This window comes from Gopherus evgoodei, chromosome 2, assembly GCF_007399415.2.
Source record: "Gopherus evgoodei ecotype Sinaloan lineage chromosome 2, rGopEvg1_v1.p, whole genome shotgun sequence".
Taxonomy (NCBI): domain Eukaryota; kingdom Metazoa; phylum Chordata; order Testudines; family Testudinidae; genus Gopherus; species Gopherus evgoodei.
Window position 1 is genome coordinate 194,276,334 of NC_044323.1, and position 25,956 is coordinate 194,302,289.

A 25,956-nucleotide genomic window follows, 5' to 3' on the forward strand; every position below is an offset into this window, starting at 1 on the left:
AACAGGACAGGTGAGTCCCACAGACAGCTCAGGAAAGACTGGCAAGACTGACACCTGCCCAAGCCTAGGATCGGAGTTGGGGTGACTGCCAGTAAGCTTACTAGCATGCCTGTCACTTCATTTATTGTTTTTAATATGCTTTCTCTGGAATGCTCTCACCTTAACTATAAGCATGCTTGCTTTTTAAGAGCTGTGTGGACTGTGTAACTGGACAACTACAGCTATTCACAGCCTCTGAAGAGAAAGCAAAAGCTCAGATACTGGCCTATTTATGTAGTCTGGCTTGCTGAGAACAGCACAGTGTAGTCAGGAACCTGTGCAGTCTGGAAATACCCCGGGGTCAGGAAGGAGAGACATATGGAGGTCTCTACCCAGAAGAGGGGACAGTCAAGCCCCCAGAAGCTTAGAATGGGTTCCCTTGCTGGAAAGGGTATAAAGGAACAGTTGCCCTAAACTGTGACATGTACCTTACCAGAACTTTATTAATTTCCTCTAACAAACCTCACCTCACTCCATCACTCATGCTGACCATTACCCCAGATACCAAAGAGTGTACGTGTCCATCATCTTTCCTATTTCTTCTGGTTTCACCTTGCTGGTTCCAGTTTCCCAGCACAGTCTGCCTTACTCTCTAAAAATAGAATACTGCTATTTAGCACTGAGTAATGCCCACAGGTAGCTGGGGACACTGGATACTATTCTTTGCATTGAAGCAAAAGAGCTTGACCTTGAACATGAATTTTATTTTAACCATTTGATTACTGACATCAGTCACCCTGACACACAGACAGCTGGAGGCAGAGGGTAAATAATTTGCCTCAGCCCAGTGAGAGTGAGCCAGTATCTAAACCAGGTCTAGGACTCTGGCTTTTCTATAACTCAGGTCTGCTCAACTCAGTAGACTATGCTTTTCCCTTGCAAGCTGCAATCTGGGTCACAGCAGCCCCACTAACTTTACTATGTAAAAGAGCCCAGTTTTTAAAGCTTGCCCTTGATGGTTATCCATCCGATTGCAGATCCCTTCTTTCTTTTTCAGTGTTTTGGGCTATATTTTCAGAATGCTGCTTCTACTTCCTTAGAAAATTTGGCTTTGTTTGTGGCAGCGATTCTGTCCATAAAAACTTTCCCTTTATTAATCCAATTACTAGAAGGAGCTAGAGGAGCAGATGTATTACTGAGCCTCTCCTCTCCCTCTAATGAAATCAGAGGCTGAACCTGTTTTACATTTGGAATGGATAATACTAATCAACTGTTACTGAGTACAGCTTCAGGGTGACTGTGTCCCACTAAATCTATGTCATATTTGTGCATAGAAAGATGTGGAACGATAGCCTGTGTTAGAAAAGTAGAATATATTTTCAATATTAATACTTTATGTTAATGACTTTACTGCTTACCTTCCCATTTAGGGATGAGCTTTCAGAGACCATTAAACACAGCACATTCTCTAGGACCTGGGGCTACCACTTCCCATGATTCCAGTCAAGGAAATTATTGCCTTGAGTTATGGGGTTTTTTTTTTTTTTAATTAAATAGCCAATTCCCTTCCACTCTTTCCCCCAGACCGTAGTTGAAGAAACACTTGTCTTTGTGTAATGCTTATTCAACCTCTTTTCTGAAGAAGTTACCAGTAATTTTAGTGGGAATTTTACTTGAGTAAGGGCTTCAGGGTTGGTCTCTTAGGCCTGGTCTACACTGGGAGCCGGGGGGGGGGGAAGGGAAATCGATCTAAGATACACACCTTCAGCTACAAAAATAGCATAGCTGAAGATGACATATCTTAGATCGACTTAGAATCACTTACTTCGTGTCCTCGCAGCACGGGATCGATGGCCACCACTCCCCCGTTGACTTTGCATCTGCCTCTCGCTGAGCTGGAGTTCAGCAGTTAGTGGAAGAGCAATCCGGGATCGATTTACCGCATCTACACTACACGTGATAAACCGATCTCTGAGAGATCAATTGCTACCCGCCGGATCAGTGGGTAGTGTAGATGTACTCTAAGTATATTAAAAACACCACTCTATGTGGTTAAAACTTCCAGAACCAGACTCAAGGCTTAGCAAGAGATCGAGCCAAAATTTCCATTCAATGCTTTTTTGTGTCAGTTCAAAGTGTTAGTAGATTGAATTATAATAGCTTCTATAAGCAGTCAGTCCCAAGATTCTAGTTACGTATATAGATTTGTATCTTTTCCCATGTATCCCTATATCCAAAACATACTCTTGGAGCTGGTTTGCCATCCCTCCAAAACAAAAGAAATGAAGCAATTCAAGGTCTGTTTGACTTATCCCTAAATAAGGAAGTCCTATTGCCTGACCACCGACCAAGTGAGGTGAACTGTGTTGTTATGAAAGGAGGAGATGTGCCAGCCTTAAAAACTTACTTATATTAAGCAGCAAAGGTAACAATTTGTTAAAGGACTTTTCTGTCCACTGATTTAAGGTTTTTAATTTCAAATAGTTAATGGTGTCTTAACATGAATGGTACTATACCTAGTTGCACAAAAGCCAAGTCTGAGGTGTGACAATCTGTAATAGGACATATCTGAAACACAGATTTCAAAGCTTCATAGAACTATGCACAGTGGTTTTTTTCCTCCTTCTTCTTCCATACTCTGAAGGACATTTCTCCCCCCACCCTTTTTTTTTAATTTTTTTACAAAGCAAAGAGGCATGAAGGCTGGAGTCTTTACAATAGTCTCTTCTTGCCTAGGACTTGCCTCTTCTGGTATCTAAAAGAATTAATAGAAATATGGTCCTCAAGAAAAATACACCTGGAACTTTTTACAACAGAAAGAATTTAATGCAATTTTTCAACTGTCTGCCATTTCTGCTGATGAAATAATAGGTGCCAATGGATCTGCAGAGACAACTGCCAGCATGCCTACTGTTGCTATCCACACAAAATACCCAAGAGGAGAAGGAAAGGAATAGACAAGAAACTTGATGACCAATAAAAGATAAAGCTAATCTAGTTAGACCTGTTGTCTTCTTAGTTGTTATACTGACTGTTTAGCGATCCTCAAAATTAGCCATCGTAAGGGCGGCAGTTTGGATAACAAAAAGGTTAAAATGAATTACATTTAAAAAAGTATTACCTACCAAGCAAGAGTGGGGAAAAAAAAGTCACAAAAAAAGTGTTTAGAATGAACTCAGTCAATACATGAAACATACCTATTATGAAGTTAAAGCATGTCTGACCATCCCAGCAAATCCTCTACTAGTTCCTCTAAGGGAACATGCACAAGAATGCATCTTTTATGAGGAGGAGGATCATGACCATGAATATGAGAGAGCCTAGGGATATGCCAAAAGTTTTGCAAATCTGGATAACTATAGGCAGGGCCGGTTCTAGCCATTTCGCCGCCCCAAGCAAGGCGGCACGCCACGGGGGGGGCTCTGCTACTCGCCGGTCCCACGGCTCCGGTGGACCTCCCACAGGCGTCCCTGCGGAGGGTCCACTGGTCCCGCGGCTCCAGTGGACCTCCCGCAGGCATGCCTGTGGTTGCTCCACCGGAGCTGTGGGACTACTGGACCCTCCCCAGGCACGCCTGTGGGAGGTCCACCACAGCCGCCTGCCGCCCTCCCGGCAACCGGCAGAGCGCCCCCCGCGGCATGCCACCCCAAGCACGTGCTTGGCGCGCTGGGGCCTGGAGCTGGCCCTGACTATCGGGAAAAGAGACATTAAAAGCCTACTAGTCACAAGAAACAGAAGTCATTTTCCAATTTCCTCCTTTTGATATTTCACTCAAGTTGCTATTAAACATTTCTGTAAGATAGTTGTACTAGATGTTGGATGGGCCCAATCCAAGCTTTGAAATCAAAAGGGTAAATATCAGAGGGGAAAGAAGGAATCCAGAGGATATGTAGCTCCTATACCAATGATGGCTCCAGTATCAGAATGCTACTAGTTTTTCACTGGAGAAGATTAAACTTTAAGTCAACAAGTATGAAGCTAGAAATGAAACTAGTAGCGGAAATTAAAATAGAAGACAGTGATGTTGACTGATCAATGGCAGCTTGAAGAGAGAATTCAAGAGCAATTGCTTAAGTCAAAGATGTGTTAAACAGAGACAAAAAATGGATGTTTGGCCCCTGCTTACAGACTGCAATGGAGTCATGCGATTTAGAAGAGATTGCTACCCAGACAGGGCCGGCTCCATGGGTTTTGCTGCCCCAAGCAGCCAAAAAAAAAAAAAAAAAAAAAAAAGAAGCCAGGCTCGCGATTTGCGGCAATTCAGCGGGAGGTCCTTCGCTCCAAGCAGGAGTGAGGGACCCTCCACCGAATTGCCGCCGAATACCTGAAAGTGCCGCCCCGCTCCGGAGTGGCCGCCCCAAGCACCTGATTGATAAACTGGTGCCTGGAGCTGGCCCTGTACCCAGGGAACAAATGCTAGGACCCTGCAGAAGAAGAAAATGCTTTTTACTAACCCGATGGCAATGGAGGTTAGGCTACATATAATGAAGTGATCTTGCTACCCTAGTTTGAAGATTGTAGACTAAGAGTCTCATACCCAATGAGTTTGTTTTAGGAAGAGTTAAAAATTAAGGCAAGTGGCCATCAAATTGTTTAATTGCTCTCTGTAGCCTAGATTTTCACAACAACCAACAACAGTGTGGTGGAAACAAACTAAAGATAAAGCTCAATTTCCAAGGACAGATGTTTCAGTAAGACAATGAATTCATTGTCAATTCTGTAATTGCTACTTAGTTTTTCCCTGAATTATGGTACATGAACATTTAAACAGATTTTTCATGTTGGCAAGATAACAAGAGATTTTAATCCCTTAATCCTCAATCCAAGGAAGATACTGATATCATTAGTGTTTCTGGACATAAACAGGGACTGCACAGAACTCCAAGGGGCAAAGGTCGTTTGCAGTTACTTTACTGTACTGATTAATAAAGAAAGATTTTAACAAATTTATCAAATTTAGATGCTTTAGACATTAGGCTGCTGCTTTCCAAGTGACTGAAACTGTTAGGAACAAAGTAGTTGTAAAATTTGTTGTATGCCCATTTGATTGAAGTTCAGAAATAGATACTCCAGCAGGCGATAGTTCTTCTGTCAGGCTTCAGAACAAAGTCACCAACAAAAGAAGCAATTCCATTTCATAACTCCCACCACCTTTTTTTGGCTTGCCTCTTAAATTGAATTTATGTTCGATCAACTAGAATTAGCTTCCTTGTATAGGAAAAAGTACTCAAAGTTTGCTTGTGTTTGAGCACTTAGGTATCAAGCTTTAGAGATTTTGTATTATAATGTAGAAACATTAAGAGAACAGCACTGCCCAAACCGTCTTTGCTAAAGTACCACACATACATTGCTTATACATCCTCTGTCCTTATTACCTCTGCTTCTTCTAATTCACTAGAAATCAAGGAATGGTGGATAGCCATTGCTAAACACAATTGTACCTCCAAAAGGGAGCACCAGTTTGGGAGAGAGGCCAACCCTCCTCTTCACCTAACCACACACTTTTAATTCTCCTCATTTTAAGAGCTGGAAGTTGTAAAGTATAAACACTATATTTTAAGCACTTGACCCAAAACACTGAAGTTTGTTTCTATCAACAATTCACTAGCCATTGGTTTAGTCATACAGGAGCTGGTGCATTGCCGGCACGGTTTTTCACTTATGGGCAAGACATCAAACACAACAACAGGTTTCCATGATTCAGATGTGATACCTATGGGAGAGCCACATTCCCCAAAGGAGAGGACAGTGCAGTAATGATGACAAAGGAAGCTGTTCTAATACATGCATTCTCATTTTTCAGTCTTGAGGGCAGAAATTTAAGCAGTCCATGCTGCTGTCTGATTGAGATGAACATAAGCCTGCTCAGACAGAATGAGGACACTGTGTACCAATATATCAGCATCTGTTGGTACATTTCATTGGCATGCATTTTAATTAGTCTGCAAGAAGTCTCAGAACCTCTAGGGATATGCAAAATTAATACCTACATGAATATCTGAAACTACTAGAAAACATACATTAGCGTTCAGAGTTTGTCATAAGCCAACATGATGTAGAATGGTATAATCGAGCTAGCAAGGGATAGTAATCAAAATTATCCACTACTAAGCTTGCCTATATGGTCTAAGCAGATTCTACTAAGAGTGATTTAAAACCTCTGCATAATTGTATTAATGATCAGGAAGATGATTTATTCAGGTTAAACAGTGACTCACTGCAAAAGCATATTTAGCGCATTTTAATTTAATGTGTTCAGCTGACAGGGAAAATTTTTTTTAAAGCTAATATTTGGCCGGAACAAGTGGAGCAAACAAACTAAATGTTCTAGATAAACAATTGTTTTTCTCTCCCACAAAGAGATCACAAAACTGACATTAAGTTAGGATGATATAGCAGGAGTTCTTTAGGAAAAGTTACAACTAACTAGATATGCCATTATCAAATTCATTATGCTAAAGCAAAGACTTCTAAAGAGGGCAGAGCTATAATTTTTACAAATTAAATATATCTGCAGTTTAAAGAGCAGCACAGTTTAATGAGTTAATTTTGGCCTAACATGCTTGACTGACTTTGGCAGGGGTGCTATCTGGAAGGCTGTACTGAACCTTTAGGAGAAGTTCATCATTGTATTTCCTGCCCTCAAAGCCAATGTTTCTCGTTATTGTACAAATGGAAAGGATGACTAACATTCTGAAAAGCTGTATAGTGTTGACTAATTAGTCAAGACACCACAGTCAGGTAGGAAAGAGTCATGCATTATGATCCCTCTTTTTTTTTTTTTAAACTTGGACACAGAAGTTGACTTGCCCAAGTCTACACAACAAGCAGATGACATTCAGGGTTTCCTGGTGGTCAGTCAGTACTCAGCCCACTACTCTGCATTTCAAATCAGAGTAAAACTGGAGATCTGAGCCAAGATCTATATTAGAAGTGATAAGCAGCACAACTACATCAATGCAGCTGCAATGCTGTAGCACATCTGATAAAGATGCTCTATGCCAACAGGTGAGCGCTCCCCTCTGAGGTGAAGTAACTTATGCTGAGAGGTGGAAATTATGTTGGCAGGAGACAGTGCTCAGGTCACTAGTGTTGCTCAAGTGGAGGGGGTGTCTTTCACACCCGAGTGACATAAGTTAAATCAACCGAAGTGATAGTGTATACCTCCCCAGTGTTATAATAGGGTGATATATGGACATCCCATTTAAAATGGTTGTGCTCAGTTTGTGTATTTATGGATCCAGTACTGCCAGGGCTGGCTCCAGGCCACAGCGCTCCAAGCACGTGCTTGGGGCAGCATGCCGCGGGGGGTGCTCTACCAGTTGCTGGGAGGACGGCAGGCCGCTCCAGTGGACCTCCCATAGACACGCCTGTGGCAGCTCCACCAGAGCCACAGGACCAACTGACCATCCGCAGAAACGCCTGCGGGAGATCCACTGGAGAAGCAGGACTGGCGAGCGGCAGAGTGCCCCCTGCGGTGTGCCACCGTGCTTGGGGCAGCAAAAATTGCTAGAGCCGGCCCTGAATACTGCCACCCTTCCTCCTCAAGCACTCTTATCATGTTAACATTGTTATTGCCACAGATTTGCCAGAGACAAGAAACAGGGAGTAGATACAGAAGCTGCCATTCAGCTGCAGCAAAAAGCATAAAGGTTTGCATAGCTGCTTTAATAAGAATTATGAAGACTGAGATTGGATATATTGTTCCCTGTATTACAGGAAGCTTCAGATATTTTTACATATGTGAACTGAGCCTCTAAACAGAGCAAAAGCTGGAAACAACTGTATGATCTATGTAAATGGAAGAGAATCTGCACACACTAAACAAACCAGAACTAACTGTTAGGTGAAGGGAGAAAAGTGATGTGATCAATAACTATTTTCGCTAGTGTTTAGAAGGAATCACCTTGTAGGTAGAGGGTTAACACTAGAGTGGAGTCAATTGGAACAAAAGAGGCCTTATTCGGAGGCATCTCGGTCAAAAATTTAAACAAAATTATCTTCCCAGGACAGCAGTTAACTAAGTATTATTTTCTATTCTGGTTGTGTGATTTGATTGCAAAAACTTGAAAAGCTATCCTGGCCAATTTTCTAGTCTGTTATATCCTATGCTAAGACACAAATGGTATTGTACTATGAGTTGCTGTTAAGGTACGTTAATACAACTAAATTCAACTCTCAAATCATTTTGTTTAGATAAGCACTCAGATCACCAGAACCTGAAGATGGAATGTATATTTAGTTGAGGAGTTGCTCAGCAAAGGTTTGTTCCATACCCTCTCACACTGGAAAGCAGCAAAAATAGCCTGTTGAGTGCTGTGTATGGATGATTACTTGCCATCTATTCAGCCAGCAGATGGTGCTAGGACATTCTACATTTCACTAATGGACTTCTGGTTTCTGCCATTGAAGTAATTCTCATTTCAAGTATACAAGCCACTAAATATTCTAGAGCATTGCTACGACTCAGACAAAAGAAAGATGTTTGTATCCAGAACAAGTGCAAGATTTAGTGCATGCCCTCAGCAGTGTAATCTACTTTAACTTCAAATTGTCAAGTGAGAAGCAAGTAAATCCAGTTTACTCTTGGCTATGCTATGGAGGCTTCAATGTCAAAAAGCCCCCAAACAAAAACACACATACACACAAAAAAAAAAAACAACAAAAAACCCCACCACTTTATTCAAACCATGGCTGTGTTTGTAGAACAAATGTGATCAGTCAGCAAAGACCATCTTATGAAAGCAATGTTTTTGGTGGGGGAGAATTAGGTTTAATTTTAGGTCAATTATCTTGTCTGGTGTTCCTTGTAGGCAAACCAAAGCCTGCTGCTGCTTCCTCCTCCCTCAACATCTGAGAGCAGACCTCTTTCATTTTCTTTAAAAAGCAAAAACCTTATCCATACCTAGTTTTGTATGTTTATTTACCACCCACTCATGTACAGGATCACACATTGCCCGGCTGTTCAGCCAGATGAGCCTCCTCTCCAAGTCCTTTTTTTTTTTTTTTTTAAAATATCAAACAAACACAACCAGTCACCAAATATAAAATTCTAGCCCTAATCCTTTGTCCTCACCCCAGCAAGGCCAGCACTGACCCATCATTTCTCTGTTTCTCCTGCTGTGGTCTCATGCCTGGGAGTAGTGTGTAGAAGACTGCAAGACAGCCTTTCTGAGCAAAGGCATGCACACAATTGTACACATCCCAACCCTCTCAACAGCCATCATTGAGAGGTACATTTATTTAGCTGAATAGGCCATTTAACCCCACTCTAAATTCACCTTCTTTACAGGGTTAGGGCTCGTGCATGACATGCTAGTCATGGACGTTGTCCCATGCCTTACATCATCTCCCTGCCCCAGAGGGGTTTAGTCATATTGATTGTATTGCATAGGTAGTTAATCTTCTGGAGTAGTGTCAAAGGGGGGGGGGGGAAGACTTTTTTCTGGAATGTTTTTGCATGGTTCAGGAATAAGCACACCTAGACATTGAACCATTGCATGCAAAAAAGAAGGAATTCTAATGGCAAGTCAACACACACACACACAAGCTATAAAGGAAAGCCTTCCACCTATTAATTAATTTTATTGTGACAGATTTTTTTGTTACTAGTATGCCTGGGGCCACAGTTGATCAGGCTGGGGCCACAGGATCTTTTTGGGGAAGATGACGACAAGTATCTAAACTTTCAAGCTTTATTGATAAAAATAATAAAACAGCAGAGAGTGCTGGGAACACTCCTACATCACTCAGGGGAAGAAAGAAAGTGTTAATGCCCTAAGCCCACTTCCATACTCACACATGCATAACTGGCCAAGTCTGGGTGTAATGTCAGAAGGGATTGGGGGAGGGGTGAGGAAGGTGGACAGGAGTGCTGTCCTGGGCTCAGGCTGTCCAGGTCTGCGGTTGCTCTGTGAGTTGCTTCAGCTCTCAGGAGGGTTTTAAGTCCTGGGCTCTATGGAGGGAAGATGGGGGAAAAGAGGGCTTCTGGTTGACCACATTAGTGTCACACCCCACGTATTTCCACAGCAAGCAGGTAAGACTTAATGCTTCATTTTACTCTTGGATGATTTGGAATTGTGCTCACATCTACAGGAGCTTCCCCAGGTCTGCCCAGATACAGATACAAATTGCCCAATCAGTGCTGCACTCCCTCCTCCCTGTTTTTCTTCTAGCCATGATATTCTTGCACCAAAGAGCCACTTAGTTCTTTTATGGCCCTTATGGTGGTGGGCTGGTGTCCATGGGCCAGAATTGATCTTTACCATCTCAGATAAGGTATTTGAAAAGAAACCCAGTAGCCAAGTGAGAGTCTTTTTTTAATTTAGCAGAATTTACGTAAGTACAAAGCCAACTTCATTGCATGCTTTATATCCAGAATTGTCTGCAGACCTTGATGCAACAAGCATGAACAGCAAGAGCTACAGACAAGTTAACAATTCCACCCCTAGCCTCGTCAGCGAGGCAGAGATAGCCCTAGAATTCCTGCAAACTGTAATGGTATACTCTTTGTAGTTGGTTACTTTGAGTGCTTCCAGGACTTACCATGGAGTCTAGATTAGCCTTCTAGAGTTACTGCACGTGGTCAAGATGTAGAGTTCTTTAGCAGATTAGCTAGTTTAATGAAGCTGGAAGAGTGTTTGTTCTCACTTCGGTCTTAAACAAGCCAGGGGAAGAGTGCCTATGGCAAGCTATAGGCTGGATTCAGAGAAGCAGAAAGGGCAGGTGTGATGTGATTCAGAACCACTTGTCAGATTTTGGTGACAGTCCTTGGAAAGGGTCTCTTCACTCCTTCTGTAGCTGGAGAGTTGGAATGGAGTGTGCACTGGAAGCAGTATTTTGGTACTGGGTGTTCCAGGATTTCTAGAGTGGGGGGGCTGATGCTTTTCCCTTGCAGGAGTTTGAGTGTTGGTTGGTGAAAAGTAGGAGGGGGAGAATCACTGGGAGGTCGAGAGGAGAAGTAAAGCTGCAGGTATTTGGTAGTCTGAGCTTGCTTGTCAGCAGGATTTCCAGAACTCTGAACCACAAAATGGATTTCATGTTTGGGATTTTCACCACCTTAGTTCAGTCCTTTAGTTGTGATACCTCATATAGGTATGCACCAAGCAGCTTCACTCCCTGGATGTAGTTATACCTGGGGAGAAGGAGAAGAGTTTTGTGAATTAGTCTGATCTGGTCTCTTGTGAGCACTCACCTGACATCAGTATCTGCAACACCAGTGCATTCTGCCTGCATCAAGAGCTGCCAGACCAACTGTCTGGGAGAAGTTAAGCAAAGAGGAAGCTAGCAAGACACTAGAATTGCAAGCGACTGTATGCAGTGAGTCTTTAGTACACCCAGTCATAGCTCCTCTACAGAAAGAGCACAATAAATCCTTTCAGAGAGAAAGGAGAGAGCAACCAGCACCACAGGTGGGTATTGGTGCATTTCAAGCCTTGTACTATGGCCCCCAGCTGGTACAGTAATAAGTAGAGCTGTGCAAATAACTGCTTTTTGGTATGGCTGCAATTCCAAAACTACACTTGATCAAACCAATGACCTGTTTTGTTCAACCCAAAACATTTTGATTTGGGGGCATTTAATATGTTTGTATTCTAATAAAAATGAAGGAAAACGCAAAGTGAAACATTGAAATGCTTTGGCTGTTGTTAAATCTGCATTTTTGGACAAAAACTTCATCCAGTTCATCAAGACACCATGGTGTCCCTTACCTGTTCAGTTTCTCATTTTGAGAATGGGCACCATCATCTGCAGCTCCAACAGGAAGCAGCATTACATTTTTGCCTGTTGCCTCTTGGAAGGTCAGAGTGACAGGAATGCTTCCTCCCTCTCTTGTCAAGTCTGGCTCAACTTCAAAGACTAAAAAAACAGTATCATTTGTGTCAATTTTCCTGAGTTGTTGCATCTTCCCCAGCATGTTTCCTTACTAGATCACCTGCCATCTTTACAGATCCCAAAGAACTCCAAAGGACAGATGTGACCCATTGGTGGCTAATATTTTCTGCTATGAGGAGGGTGCAACCAAAAAAGCAGAACTGGCTTCCTGATCCCCACCTTCTAGAGTTTAATGAACACAAACTCTTAAGCCAAAGTCAATGGACTGGTTCTAGTATGATGCTAAGGTAAAACACTTCCTATTGACCCACTACTTGCTGCAGCTCCTTGGTCAATACTAGCATGAGAACCCAAGTAGGACTGTGTACATCTTGATATTATACTGGCATAGCTCCTTGCTTACCAGCCATACTGTACAATCCTGACACATCTTGCTGCTACATTGATACCACCATTTAATGCTGGCACTAGTGATATCAACATGTGATGTGTCAGAACAGGCTAGACCTAAAACTTGAGAATTTAAGTCCACTGACCTGTCCTCATTGCTCTTCTGCCAGCCATGTAGTGGGGATGATTGAAATCTGACACCCAAGGTTTTCCACCATGGCCCATGTATACTCTGAACTTATTGGGACTTTCCAGCTCAGCAAACTTTGTGGTGAGGTAGTCCTGAACCTTTTTACCAAAGGATTGAACAATTAGAAGTCTAGGATTAACACATTCAGAAGTGTTATATTAGTTCCTGTTGTGTCATCTTACTAGATAGACAGATTGTAAGTGAAGCTAATGTAGCAGGAAATGTCTGCCTGGAGGCTGTTATTGTAACACAAACTCAGAGCAGGGACAGTGTCCTCCTGTATACTGAAAGCACCTTGTGGGCAGTGCTAGAATTATATTAAAAAAAAAAAAAGAAGAAGAAGGAGAGAGTCAGTTAAACACACCATCAATCTAGATTAACAAGAGGCCAACTGCCAAACTAGCTAAGATATCTTCTATTTTAAGACCTTGGCTAGATTGCTGTTAGAATTATAGTAACACACAGAAGCCCCATCAGCTTGGAACCTTACACTGTGATAGGTATTGCACACAGAGACAACCCCTGCCTCAAGAATCTCCTTATACAATGGCTAAATCTTCAGAAAAAAACAAAACAAACAAAAAAAAAACTCAGCACCCAGCTGCTTGGTGGTTCTCAGTGGGTGTTTCAGGGTGCTGAGCATTTGGAAGTCTGACCCTGAAAGTTGCCACACCCTGTAAGATCCAGCCTATCAGCCTTAAGGTGAAAGCTCACTAAGCCAGAAGTTATTGACCTTCAGTGGATGTCAATCCACTAGGTATCAGATTTATGCAAGTGAGGCATTCAAGTGTTATTGGAGCAGTCTATAATGCACCCTGGAGTTAAATAGTTTATAACTATCAAATACTTATCACAGCTGGACTAAGACACCAACACCATATCAAAAACTTCAGTTTATGGTCATGTCATAACTAAGATGCAGCCTATATCTGCTGGAACCAAATAAAGATCTGAAGAGGTAGAGGACGGCAGAGAAGATAAAACCCTGCAACCACAGCAGCAGTTCTAACATTGTTCAGACTCATACAAGGGTGGAAGTGGGATTTTTTTAAAAGCAAAGATTCAGCCATTCTCAACTTATACCTACCTGTTTGGCAACATCTTCTGGAGTCATGTCGGGCACTAGCCTGATTGAGAATTTGCCAGTTACTTTCCGTGGAATCACAGTCTTGGCTCCTGAGGCAGAGAAGGCTCCTTCAATTCCATGGAGAGATAAGGATGGGTATCGCCACCTGTGCATTAGGATATCTGTCTGCAGAAAGATGGAAAACTTAAGAGTTAAGATTACAGGGGAACTGCCAAGAGCTCTTTAGCCATCTCGAAGTTATTTATAGCCATAATTTCGAGACAAAAAAGTAGTTATTGAAGGCAGGCAAGACAACCTGCATTAAACCACGTCTGTCTGGTTCAAGCATAGATAGCGACTGAAGCAGCAATTTGAACAAGGTGCCCACCTACAGTATCTGAATTAGTTCTCTCTGAAAGACAGTCAATTCCTACCCTGAAAATTTAGTTTAGGTCTGATAAAAGCAGTCTTAAAAAGGAGGCTTTTGCCCAGTGGTGGGTAACAGCTCTTCTCAATAGGTTCCATCTGATGTGCAACATTGGGACTGCCATTTAATCAAGAATTCATCTTGAAATCTCATTTCCCTAGGATTTCTGACTGGCTAAGGTGCTCAGATCGTAGGAAAAGCTTTGCCAACCGGTTTGATTCTTCCTTCATATCTAATCTGGAAACAGTTGGTAGAGTAACATTTATATAGTGTTCCATATTAGTTCTGGCAGCCAAAGTTACAAGACAACTTGTTCTATTTGTGCATACCATTTACCCATTGTTACAATCAGTAGGGCTGCCATTTGAGAAAGTCTCTGGCTGTGCAGAGCTGCCAGAGAAGCATAGGATCAGCTTGGGAAGTCAGTTGTGTTGTCAGTATTTGACAGACCAGCATTGTTTTGAGGATGGAGGGGGCAGGGGTGCAGAGTGCAAAATTTGTGGGAGAGGATTATACAAGGCTGAGAAAGCAATGTTCTGCCTTTTAGAATCAGAGATACAAAGTTTCCTATGCTTATTTATGTTAAGGGTGTAATACACTTGCATCTTACTACACATGAACAGCATGTACAGGAATTCCATGTTGATAGTCCTGCGATTCTTGTTAAGATGTTATGTATGAGAAGTTCAGACTTCGCAATCTTGTGTCAAAAGTTTAAGAATCTGGTGACATGTTAATAACTAGCTAAGGGCCTTTACTGTTAGCATGACTGCATAATCAGACAGACAATCACCATTAGAAGAGCACCAACATTTGTCAGTTGCATCTGAGATACTAGTGTTTCTTCTACATATTAAATGTAGAGAAATATGATAGCTATTGGCCTTTTAAGAGTAATTATTATATCTACAATACCCTTCCATCTCTAGGCAAGCACAATGGAGTAAGGATGCAGATTGAAAGATCCAATGAGAAGGTAAACAGGACATTGGGGGGGGGGGGGATGTGAAACTGCTGCATGAGAAGTTAGATCTAAGAACATGTAAAGAAAAAAAAAAAAAAAGACATAGGAGTCTAGGCTAAATGAGTTAGCCAAGACCAGTTCTCTTCCTAGAGACTTTGAATATTACCTTGACATAAGGTACATCTTTAAAACTAGTGTAAGCCACACACTAAAAAAAGTCTGATAATGTGTATGTACTATGGTGACAGTGTCCATTACTGTAGGTAACAATTCTGCAGTGGGATGAGCTATTTTAAACAGGAAGGGACACTTGTGGGAGATACATGCTACCTACCCTTTGGGATAGGTTTTATAGCAAAACCAGAAGCCAGTTTCCCAGTTCACTAAAATGCAGTGCACACTAGCATATAGCAGCAGGAGTTGTGTCATGAAGTCATGATATTCTGCCTATGGAAAAAAAAAAACTAAATTACAGCTGACTCAATAGATGAATTTGGCACTGAAGTATCCCTCACAGATGCAGTGAAGTCTTCAGCCTAGAATACCTTGAATCTGTACAGCAGAAAGGAATTTTAGCGGTGGAGACAGAAAAGGAAAGAAAGCTCTGCACCTGTGTGTCATGGAGTAGTTTTGTTGCTCCCACATCTTTTGCATATTCCTTCAGGTCAAAGTCAATCTTCTCATACAACTCCAGCTCCTCATCAGTAAGTGGCGCCACTGCTTCATTAAGGCCAGGAATGAGGATTTTCCCTCTCTTATCCAGAAGGGAGCCTACAAAAGAAAAGGCTGCAAGATCAGTATCTGATACCAGACTTAAGCACCACTCTGAAGAGTGTTGCTTCCATGTTACCATTAAAAATCAAAACCTGTTGTCATTTGAAACCTTGGTTTCTTTAAACACTTCCTTTGTCAGGAGACAAACAGGAAGAAGAAATGCAGTTCTAGAGACACAGGTTAGAGGCTACTCTTGAGGATTAGTTAACCCACTGAAAGCTCTCTCTATATACTATAAATAGGGTGGCTACAACTGTGTACAGTCCAGTTGAGACACTTGGCAATTCTTCAGGTCAGCTCTAGTTGTGAAGTGACTCATGCAATAGGTATATTCGAGACGGGCATTTCCCTGAACTCTAATTATAAACCTCTTTGTCAGACTAGATTGGAAATCAGATTCTTCTATGGAGAGTTGTAAATTACATTTTACAAGATGACTGTCAGGGAAGCAGCCATTTACTGACAAGTCTGAGCTCCAAAACCATAAGTCAAGGTCTTCCTCAGCTTTCCCTAAAACCTTGATGAAAATCATCAAAACAATGACTCCTTCCTCAGGTGGGTATTTCAGGGTATGTCTATATCTACAATTTTGCAGCGCTGGTTGTTACAGCTGTGTTAGTACAGCTGTATAGGGCCAGCGCTGCAGAGTGGTCACACTTACAGCAATCAGCGCTGCAAGTGGTGTTAGATGTGGCCACACTGCAGCGCTGTTGGGCGGCTTCAAGGGGGGGTTCGGGGAACGCGAGAGCAAACCGCGGGGAGGCAGGTCTCCTTCCCCGCGGTTTGTTCTCGCGTTCCCCGAACCCCCGTGCAAGCAGGTCTTCTTCCCAGCGGTTTGCTCCGGTGTTCCCCGAACCCCCCTGCAAGCAGGTCTCCTTCCCCGCGGTTTGCAGGGGGGTTCGGGGAACGCGACAGCACACCGCTGGGAAGGAGACCTGCTTGCAGGGGGGTTCGGGGAACACCGGAGCAAACCGCTGGGAAGGAGACCTGCTTGATTACCAGAGAGGCTTCCGCTGGTTTGCTGGGATACCTGTTTATTCCACGGAGGTCAAGAAAAACGCTGGTGAGTGTTTACACCTGATGACCAGCGCTGGATCAACAGCGCTGGATCCTCTACACCCGAGTTTCAACGGGTGTACGGCCAGCGCTGCAAACAGGGAGTTGCAGCGCTGGTGATGCCCTGCAGATGTGTACACCTCCTAAGTTGCAGCGCTGGTGAGGGAGTTATAGCGCTGCAACTTTGTGGTGTAGACAAGGCCTCAGTGTCTAGGGCATTTTGCCTGCAGTTTCTCCTGCATGTCTCTCCTGGAATGTCACCATTTCAGCGGGGTTGGCTAATTTTAAAGTCAGTCAAACAGTGTCCAGTAAATTTGACACTGGAGCCCTTTACAGCGTAAATTAACCGTTTTAACTTGAATTGAAGAGCTTAATTACTACGCATTATATATAGGACAGTTAGTCAAGCATGGACTGGGCAACAGAGGCTGTAGCATAAAAGGCAAATATGTTTCTCTTACCCATCAGAGCAATGAGATCAGTCATGGCCTCATGTACTGAGCCACCATAAACTCCAGAGTGAAGGTCTTTGTCACTGCATTCCACCTGGTGTGAAGCAAACAAGCCTGTAATCAGACAGTTTCCTCCGTGTTTTTAATAACCCTTCAATGGCCTATACCCCAGTAAAGATCAGCAAACACGTTGAGATAGCAGAGTGCTATACTGAAAGCATCTGGAGCAGACAGTTTATTATTTGAGTGCGATAGCAGCAAGAGGCCTCCACCAGGATTGGGGCCCTGTTGTCCCCTGCTACACTTGTACACTTTCTAGCACATTTCCTACTCCAAAGGCCTTGCAAGCTGATTCAAGGCCATAAGTCGACAGTACTTACAAAAACCATCTGCCATGTTGTTCAACCTATGGGTATCTTGCCTCACTTACAGGAGGTCAGTTGCCTGGATTAAAAGATCTGAGCTACAACTTGGCACTAGGGATGTTTGAATCATTGCTAATGTCAGCAAAATATCCTGTACAACAGTTTTAGAGGTAAGCCCTCCTCCCAAAGCATGATAGCATTGTTCATGGGGTGTTGGGGGCAGAGGGGTGAAGGGTGCTATGCATGGGGCATACAGGAATAGAGCTAGTTATATCAGACGGGAAGATATAATGGCTCATCTTAAAAAAACCAAACAGACCACACCACATGTAGATCAGCAATGGATGTACAAAGATATTAATGCCAAGAATTAAAACGATAGTTCTTTAAACAAAAAGAAGAGAGATTCAGTTTGTGCGCAACGTGACTTTAAAATACAGAAATGAATGGTTTACTCTTCAGAACTTTACCTCTATGAAAAAGTAGCAGATTCCCCTGAGGCCATATGTAATACACGGCTTCTTCTTGCCTAGCCAGTAGTTGTCGGAGATGCAAACATAGTCCACATCTTTGAAGAAAGTGTCTTTTTGAGCAACAATCAGCTCATCTAGGCCTTCAGAGCCAGACTCCTCCATGCCTTCCAGACAGAACTTGACATTTACTGGGATTTCCTTTGGAGTGAAAGCAGCATGGAAACATTCAACATTGCTCAGATACTAGTTCATGCAGATTTGTTGTGTGTTCTTGCAATTAAAGTAAGTGTAGAATACAGGCATTCTAGTTCCAGAACAAACACTAGTATAGCTTTATGAAGAGGGGGAGAAATAACTCATTAGCCTGCTAAACCCAGGGTTGTGAGCTCAATCCTTGAGGTAGCCAGTTAGGGAGGTGGGTGAGGAACAAAAAAACCACACAGTCAGGGACAGTACTTGGTCCTGCTAGTGAAGGCAGCGGACTGGACTCAATGACCTTTCAAGGTCCCTTCAAGCTCTGAGATAAATATAAGTATTGCAGTTCTACTGATGCAAAGTCCTTATTGTCAGCAAAAGCTCAGAGCACACAGTTCCCAAGAAGACAGGCCAGACTTGCGATGTTCTTTTTGAAGAATAATTTCACTGTGAGGGTGAGATTCACAAGGGGAACTTAAGCATTGCAAGACTTAACTTTTAGGCACCCTCCTGCTTAGTGGAATTTACACCCCTGAAATAGAAACCCAGGCTGCCCACACAATGCATAGGAGAGTTATGTGTCAAACTGGATTCAAAAATGCTGAGCAGAAAGCCAACTGAGCTAGCCAGTAGGAACTGCTGAGGAGAGAGATGTGGCCTAATCCCTGCTCCTCAAAGGGAGTTAGGCCCATGACACTAGGTCAAAGGGAATGTACTTCCCTCTACTTCAGGATTCACTCCTGGAAGGAGATGCCTAAACCAGGTCAGTCCTTTTTCAAAGGGATAGTGGTGGGATGCCAGCAACCCCTTGCAGAACCTTTAGCCCAGTGGTTGAGTACTCATCCAGGATATGGGAGACCTGGATTTGAATCCTAACTTTGCCTGACGTAGAGCAGGGATTTGAACTCAGGTCTCCCACTGCCCAGGTGAGCGTCCTCACCATTACAGAGTCACTCTCTGGTCCAATTCATGTTTATTTTACACACAGTGGAACAAACTCCAACTCTCCCATAGCCCAGCTGATAGCACATCTTCTGGGATGTGGGAGATTCAAGTCCCTGCTTTACCTCAGGCAGACTCTCAGCCCCAGGTCTCACACAGCCCAGAGGAGTGCTCTGAACACTGGGCTGAGGGGTATGAGGGCACCCCCTGCTCCTTTTGTCTGGGTGTGGTGTGCTCAGAAAGCACCCACTGGATCAAGTCCAAAAGGCAAGGTAGATAGCCTAATCTGTGAATCCTATCAGAGCCTGGGTATCAGACAGATGAGCTGCTGGGCAGTGTCAGGTCTTGGGCAGCACTGAGCCAGCCCAGCTGCTGAAATGCAGGTGCCTTCAGGAATTTGTTGGTAGAAACTTTACATGCCTTGGGACTTTAGCTGCTGCTTGACTCTGTAGGTAACTAACAGTGGTCCCTAACTGTTGCATGCAGGCACCTCAGTTCCCCTTGTGAATTCTGTGTTCTATTTAGTGCTTGTTTGAAGAGCTAGTTGCTTTTTCAGCAGTTAAGCTCACCATTCTTTTCCACAGAAACATATCCAATCTTGGCAGTACTTAGAGATCTTTCCCATCCATGATCTCAGTTATATTTTGTATAACTTGTTGTGTTAGAACTACTAAGGGGATTTTGGCATTAAAATTAGCTTTCAACAAGAGTAGTTGTACATACAACTAGAGGTGCATGTACCATCAGAGGCAGCCCTTAAGACGATATTTAAATATACACTCCCCTACCCTGATATATCGGGTTCCATTACAACATGAATTTGAATATAACATGGGAAAGCAGTGCTCGGGGAAGGAGCCCAGGGCCGCGCACTGTGGCAGATCAAAGCAAGTTCAATATAATGCAGTTTCACCTATAACATGGCATGCTTCTTTGGCTCCCAAAGACGGTGTTATATCGGTTGACTCACACACACACACACACACACACACACACACACACACACACACACACACACACACACACACACACACACACACTATCATCAGAAGAGAAGCCCATAAACACTGCCTACTACCGAGAGATAGACAGTTCCATCTATTCATATTCCTATGGAATCATAGGCAGCTGGTACCAAATGTTTTTTAAAGAAGGATCATGATTGCATGTAAGGAACATGCAGTGAGCTTTACTAAAAAGAAAAAACAGACATGCCACTTCTCAGAATGTCAGCTTTACTGTTCTACTATAATATAGAGATTGAGGCATAGTAGTGATTTTCAAGAGGCAAACTGAACTACATTTCTGATCATATTCCTATTCCAAGTTAGACATCTTCCTAAACTTGGCAGAGTTGCAAATTCAGTGGCAGTCTCAACTTGTTGCCTCTCCCAGCCTCAAACTACACACCAGTTTTACTCCTCAGTCAAACTGTTAAAAAAAAAAAAAAAAAAACCAAAGCAGAGCTGCTTTTGATAAAAAGCCCTTGGTGGACCTGGCTAGGCTTGACTGATTCTCCTCAAAGAGGTTCCAACAATTTTCTGCTGTGGTCTCACTCTCTTTCTTATTAGCCAAACATGGAATAAAACTGTAATAAGTGTCCTAATCGCTGCTCAGAAAGACACAAAGCTGACCAGCCAACAAACTAGTTATGCTATAACTAAGTTGAGCAATTAGAATATAGTGTTGTCTAACTACACAAAATGACAGTACTGATTTTATCTCAGACTGATAGCTCACCATTACTGTATCATTCACTAGACTTTTGACTAACCTGTGGCTAGGACAACCTTTGTACTGCCTTATACTAACAAGCAGAGTTTAGCAGAATATACTCTAGGTACAATACCTGTTTAATTTGTTGATAAGCTTCTAGGGCATTCAGCCAGGCAAGCACTGGCCCTTTGTCATCTGTTGACCCTCGCCCGTACAGTTTTCCTACAGCAGCCAGATACAGGGAGAAGAGTTAGATATGGTGGAGGAGAAAGTCTGTACAGAATCTTGTGCATATAGATTGTCCAAGATATACTTTAACCCACACAGGCAAACCTTAATATGCTAGCAATATGCTGCTCACATCAGCAATTCTTAGCACTAGTGTCTTCAGCTTTGCCTCAGATTCTTCCAAGCTAGCCTTGCCAGCATTACTTGACACTTTAGGCTCAGAGTTGTGGCCTAGCATCAGGTTTGACAGAAACTGAAGTTTTCCATTGAAAAAAATCTTTACAAGATTGAAAACTCATTTTCATTAAAAAAAAAAACCCAGCAGAAAAAGCATGGTTGGAGAACAAGTGATCAAGTCACAAGAGCTCTAAGTTGACTTCAGAGCCAAGTCCTTGCTATTTCCCCCACAGCCAAGTACAGACTGTCAGACAGTGAAACTAGTAGTAGCAGGAAAGTATTCTAAATCCCAGGTACTAAAGAACTGGTGGCTGGAAGCTGATGCCAGACAAATTCAAATGAAAATTAAGGCATGTTTTTAAATAAATAGTGAGGGTAACAACTGGAACAAGCTACCAAGAGAAGGGGTGGATTCTCTGTCCCTTGAAGTCATTAAATCAATGAATGGATGCCTTTCTAGAAAGATATGCTTTAGTCTAACAAGTTATTGAGTTAAACGGGGGGGGGGGGGTCGCAGTAAGAGAGAAATCCTATGGCCTGTGATATACAGGAGGTCAAAATAGATAATCTAATGATCCCTTCTGGCCTTAAAAATCTGTAACACTCCCCTCCTCCCCAAACATAGTCAATAACAGTATTCTGCAGGGTACTGCTTTAAAATCATTTAGTGTTTGTAGATTAGGTTCACCTTCATACCAAGAAGGTATAATATACCAGGTGTACACATATATTTTGTCAGCAACTTTAGTGGTGTAGTCCAGAAATACACTTTTTATAAATTAGTGCTTTCCTGTATAGTTCAGCTTCCAACCTCTGATGTGACTGTATAAATTGCTATCAGTCTCAGTGTTCAAGAGCAACTACAGCTAAACTGATGATTTGCATGTGAAGTCTCAGCCCTGTGCATTTAGAAGTCTAATCAAGCATTTGGTGCTATTTTATTAAAATGATCCTTTAGCCCAGCACATTTCTGAAGAGACAAAATACATTCTACTATTCCCTGTGTGAGAGAAAGTAAGGACAACATTTTACACTCTGTTTTGCTACACTGAAATATTAAGATAACTTGAAGGTTGTTAATACAGTTCACTCAAGCCAAGAAATGTTAATGAATAGATACCTCTAAGTACTATGTGCTCAGTCCTGGAGTCTAACCAAGTTGTTCTCAGCATGAGACCCAAGGAGAAAAAAAAAAAAAAAAAAAAAAAAAAAAAAAAAGAGTAAAGGTGTCTATATACATCTTCCATCCCTACAAACTTAAGGCCAGCTGGTTTAGGAACCAGAACAGAGCAGTCTCAGGACTCCTAGACATGTTATATAGTGATCCCTAGGGGAACCCTTACACCATGGGAAGATTGCCCAATTCCAGCAGAACTCTGGCTATGCCCTCTATGTACCAGCACTAGCAAGGCAGGGCAGGGCAGAACCAGTTCCATCAAGCCTCAGGTTTCATTACACTAGAGGAACCATCAGCCCTTGTTATGCAACTCTACTACCCCTCTGTGCTGCTCCAGTGGCACAGTGGAACCAAAGCCAAGGACACAGTGCAGCCCTTTGCTCTAACTACCAGCAATGATCAAGTCCAAGTCACTCCAAACACATGAGGCTGAATAACACCAAGTGATTAATCAAAAAGCAACAGGCTTATGTAGCCTGTGTGTGAGGCACTGATAGATCATATGCATCTAAGCTAACAATCAATTTGAGCTAGCGTGGCCTATCTTGCCAATAGATTTTTAGTCATACAACCTTTGAATCTCAAGACCATAAAGATAACTTGTGATCTGCTGAAACATGGAGAGGGACCATCATAGCAGGGCAGGCGTTGAAGAATCAGGGAGGAGGAAGAAAGTATTTTCAGCATGATTTACGTGTGTGTGTATATATATATATATACACACACACACACACACACACACACCCCTCTCAGAGCTGGAAGGGACCCTAAAAAGGTCATTGAGTACAGCCCCCTGCCTTCACTAGCAGCACCAAGTACTGATTTTGCCCCAGATGCCTAAGTGGCCACCTCAAGGATTGAACTCACAACTCTGGGTTTAGCAGGCCAATGCTCAAATCACTGAGCTATCCCTCCCCCCATTGGGGGCTGTGTGAGAGCAAGAATAGTTGTAACATCTCACCAAAGAGATGTTGCCCCCCCCCATAGCCCTTCAATGCCAGTCTGTTCAGGGGGAAAAATTCTCCCATGCACAAGTTTTGTACAAAGCAGCTTGCACTGTTCTGTGACGCCTTCTCGTGCAGTGGCCAAACCCCACCTAGCTAAGCTGAAGCAGACACCATAATGTCCATTCTCGCTTGTGCTGCAAGGCACGGGCAGCCCAGGGAAGGTGCTGTAACCATGGCCCAGGGGACTGTAAGTTATGCCAGGAGTAATTTTGGTGCCTGCTGCAGCCCAGAATCAAAGGTGATGCAGAGCTACTTCCCTTCATCTGGCCTGCTAGTTGACAGCACAAGAATTCAGTCCTAGTGAACAACTGGTTATGACCAGTGAGTTACCACGGAAACCAATGGCAAATTCGACACTGACATTTCACTGCGGATATGAGGGAAATGTGAAAGCACTGCTTGGACTGAGAAGGAAGGAAACACTTCTAACTTGAAGTAAGGGGGGAAAAACGTGAACCCTCCAAGGGCAGGGCTCGTTTACCATTTTGTTTTTAACACACTTAAAGGAAAGTTTGAAAGTTAGTGCTGCAAGCTCTTCCATTCTCCATACTCCCCACAGGAGAGATTGTCCCAGTTAGGAGTTTAAGACTCTTTCCAGAAAGACTGTAGTGCTTACCATCTTTTTCTACCAAGGTGAAGGGTTCGCTGTCCCAGCCATCGTCCAGGGCTGCAGGTTGGACATCCAGATGCCCATAGATGCACACTGTTTTCTTTTGTGGATCTGAGCCAAGGTTGCCAAGAATAATTGGAGGTAGTGGGATCTCTGACCCATCAGGGAGCTGGAAATAAGAGGAATTTTAGCATAGGATGCATTTTAATATAGAAGAGGGTAAAGTACTTAGAAGCACAATTTTTAGATCCAGGATTTGGCTTTGTAGCATGATTAAATATCAAAGCATGCACACTTTGTTTTGTTAGAAACAATGTATGTTTCGAGTAGTTTTGACTCTCTCCCCCCTTGCAAGTTCGATAAACTAAGCACTGAGCGGGTAAGAAAAATTGGTGATTTTACAAGCCATGTGCAAGTAGCAAAACACTGAAGTGGTCTAAGCTACTTTGGATGGTGAAGTTAATACTTTATATTAACATTCTTGCTTATGATTTTAAGAGGAAAGCCTTAGCCACACAAGGTAAGTTGTTTAAACAAAGTGTGCAGAGTTTAACACTTAACATTTAACTCAGCATATGAAGAGCTGAACTCAAGTTTAATACTAGAATCTAAAAAAACTCTTAAGTTGTACTATGGCCTCTCCACATGACAGCTTTTTACACCAAGTTTATTACCAGTTAGTAGCATGCTTGGCTCTAAATCTGGAGTGTATCCATACATGTGGTTTACACTTATAAATGTTTATTAGCTATATTTCTCCCATGCCAAAGGTCAGGGCAGATTAATCTTGTCTAGTGGGCAAGAGAAACAAAAAGATCAGAAACTATCATGTGGCTACAACTCAAAATAGGACTGGTTTAGTTAGGTAAACTGCATCACAAACCAGTTACAAAAACTGCAGCTGTACACATAGCAGAGGCTGAGCCTAAAAACACATTAAGTTATTTGTTGAAGAGTTTGGCAACATGCCATGTATTTACTGTACCACACCAAGTACAGAGATTTATATGAAACCAACACTTTTGAGGCAGTGTTAAAAATACAGGTACGTGTTTAAATGCACTTCAGTAGAGAACTGAATACAGCAGCCTGAAGTTTAAATTCACTGGATGAAATTCCAATAGTCAATTTAACACTCAGTAAAACTCCTCAGGTGAGCAGGTGTGGTTTTTTTTGGGTGGGGGGGGGAAAAAAAAGAGTAGTTTAAAATAATCACTTTACATCACATCAAGAAATTCATGACAGATGCTTCACTTTCAGTACATAGTCACAGCCAACAGTAGACCTCTGAAGGCAAATCTTGTTCCTTCAGTTTTTGGTACTGCTTATGTGTGATAAGCATAATGAGGCTAGGTCTGGTGCTATTTAGAGAAACAAATTTATAGCATCATGTTCTTTCAAGGATCTTTCAGTTTGGAAAGCCTCCATTAACAAGTATTTAACTTTTGATTAGTTACCTCATTACCTGGAACAAGCTTTAAAATCCTTTCAAGACTAAAGAACTAGATTTTAGTCTAGATGAAAAAAATAGGGCAAGGATCATTCTTTACACTATGTATGAGGAAGAGCAATTGATAAGACTATGCATGACCAAAGCAGCCACTGTTCTGTTGGAATGGTCTGTGCAGTTCCAAAAACCTAGGCATAATTTAGTTACAGGGCAAAGTACTTTTAACTCTTACCAAGGAAGTCACATGCATTGTAAGCATAAGGGAAAATATGCACACATTCAGCTGTGCTGTTTTTCTGGTAACTGCAGTTTACTAGTTTAAACTGAGTAATGTGGTCAGTGTTGATTTAGCAACATTCAGCCCTACTTGGAATAGATGTGGCATATTATAAGTTACAGGTTCTGAGGGAAGAGGAACAAGATTTTAAACCCAGAATATCCAGTTAGTGAGAGAACCTGTTAGACTAGCATCTTCTAGTCACC

The 25,956-nt window shown here is 42.5% G+C and overlaps 1 protein-coding gene across 4 annotated transcripts in view; it reads right to left on the minus strand.

Moving 5' to 3' along the window:
- Positions 1 to 10,280: 10,280 nt before the first annotated feature.
- LOC115646611 (cytosolic non-specific dipeptidase) overlaps positions 10,281 to 25,956 on the minus strand; it is an 80,616-nt gene continuing 64,940 nt past the window's right edge. For all 4 annotated transcript variants that reach the window (XM_030552634.1, XM_030552637.1, XM_030552636.1 and 1 more), the window contains 9 exons: positions 24,030 to 24,192; positions 20,958 to 21,046; positions 17,969 to 18,169; positions 17,143 to 17,227; positions 15,462 to 15,622; positions 13,482 to 13,646; positions 12,351 to 12,492; positions 11,691 to 11,838; positions 10,281 to 11,113 (listed from right to left, as the gene is read on the minus strand). In XM_030552634.1, the coding sequence (XP_030408494.1) occupies positions 11,044 to 11,113; positions 11,691 to 11,838; positions 12,351 to 12,492; positions 13,482 to 13,646; positions 15,462 to 15,622; positions 17,143 to 17,227; positions 17,969 to 18,169; positions 20,958 to 21,046; positions 24,030 to 24,192 (1,224 nt within the window). In that variant the 3' untranslated portion in view covers positions 10,281 to 11,043. The remainder of the gene's footprint in view (positions 11,114 to 11,690; positions 11,839 to 12,350; positions 12,493 to 13,481; positions 13,647 to 15,461; positions 15,623 to 17,142; positions 17,228 to 17,968; positions 18,170 to 20,957; positions 21,047 to 24,029; positions 24,193 to 25,956) is intronic.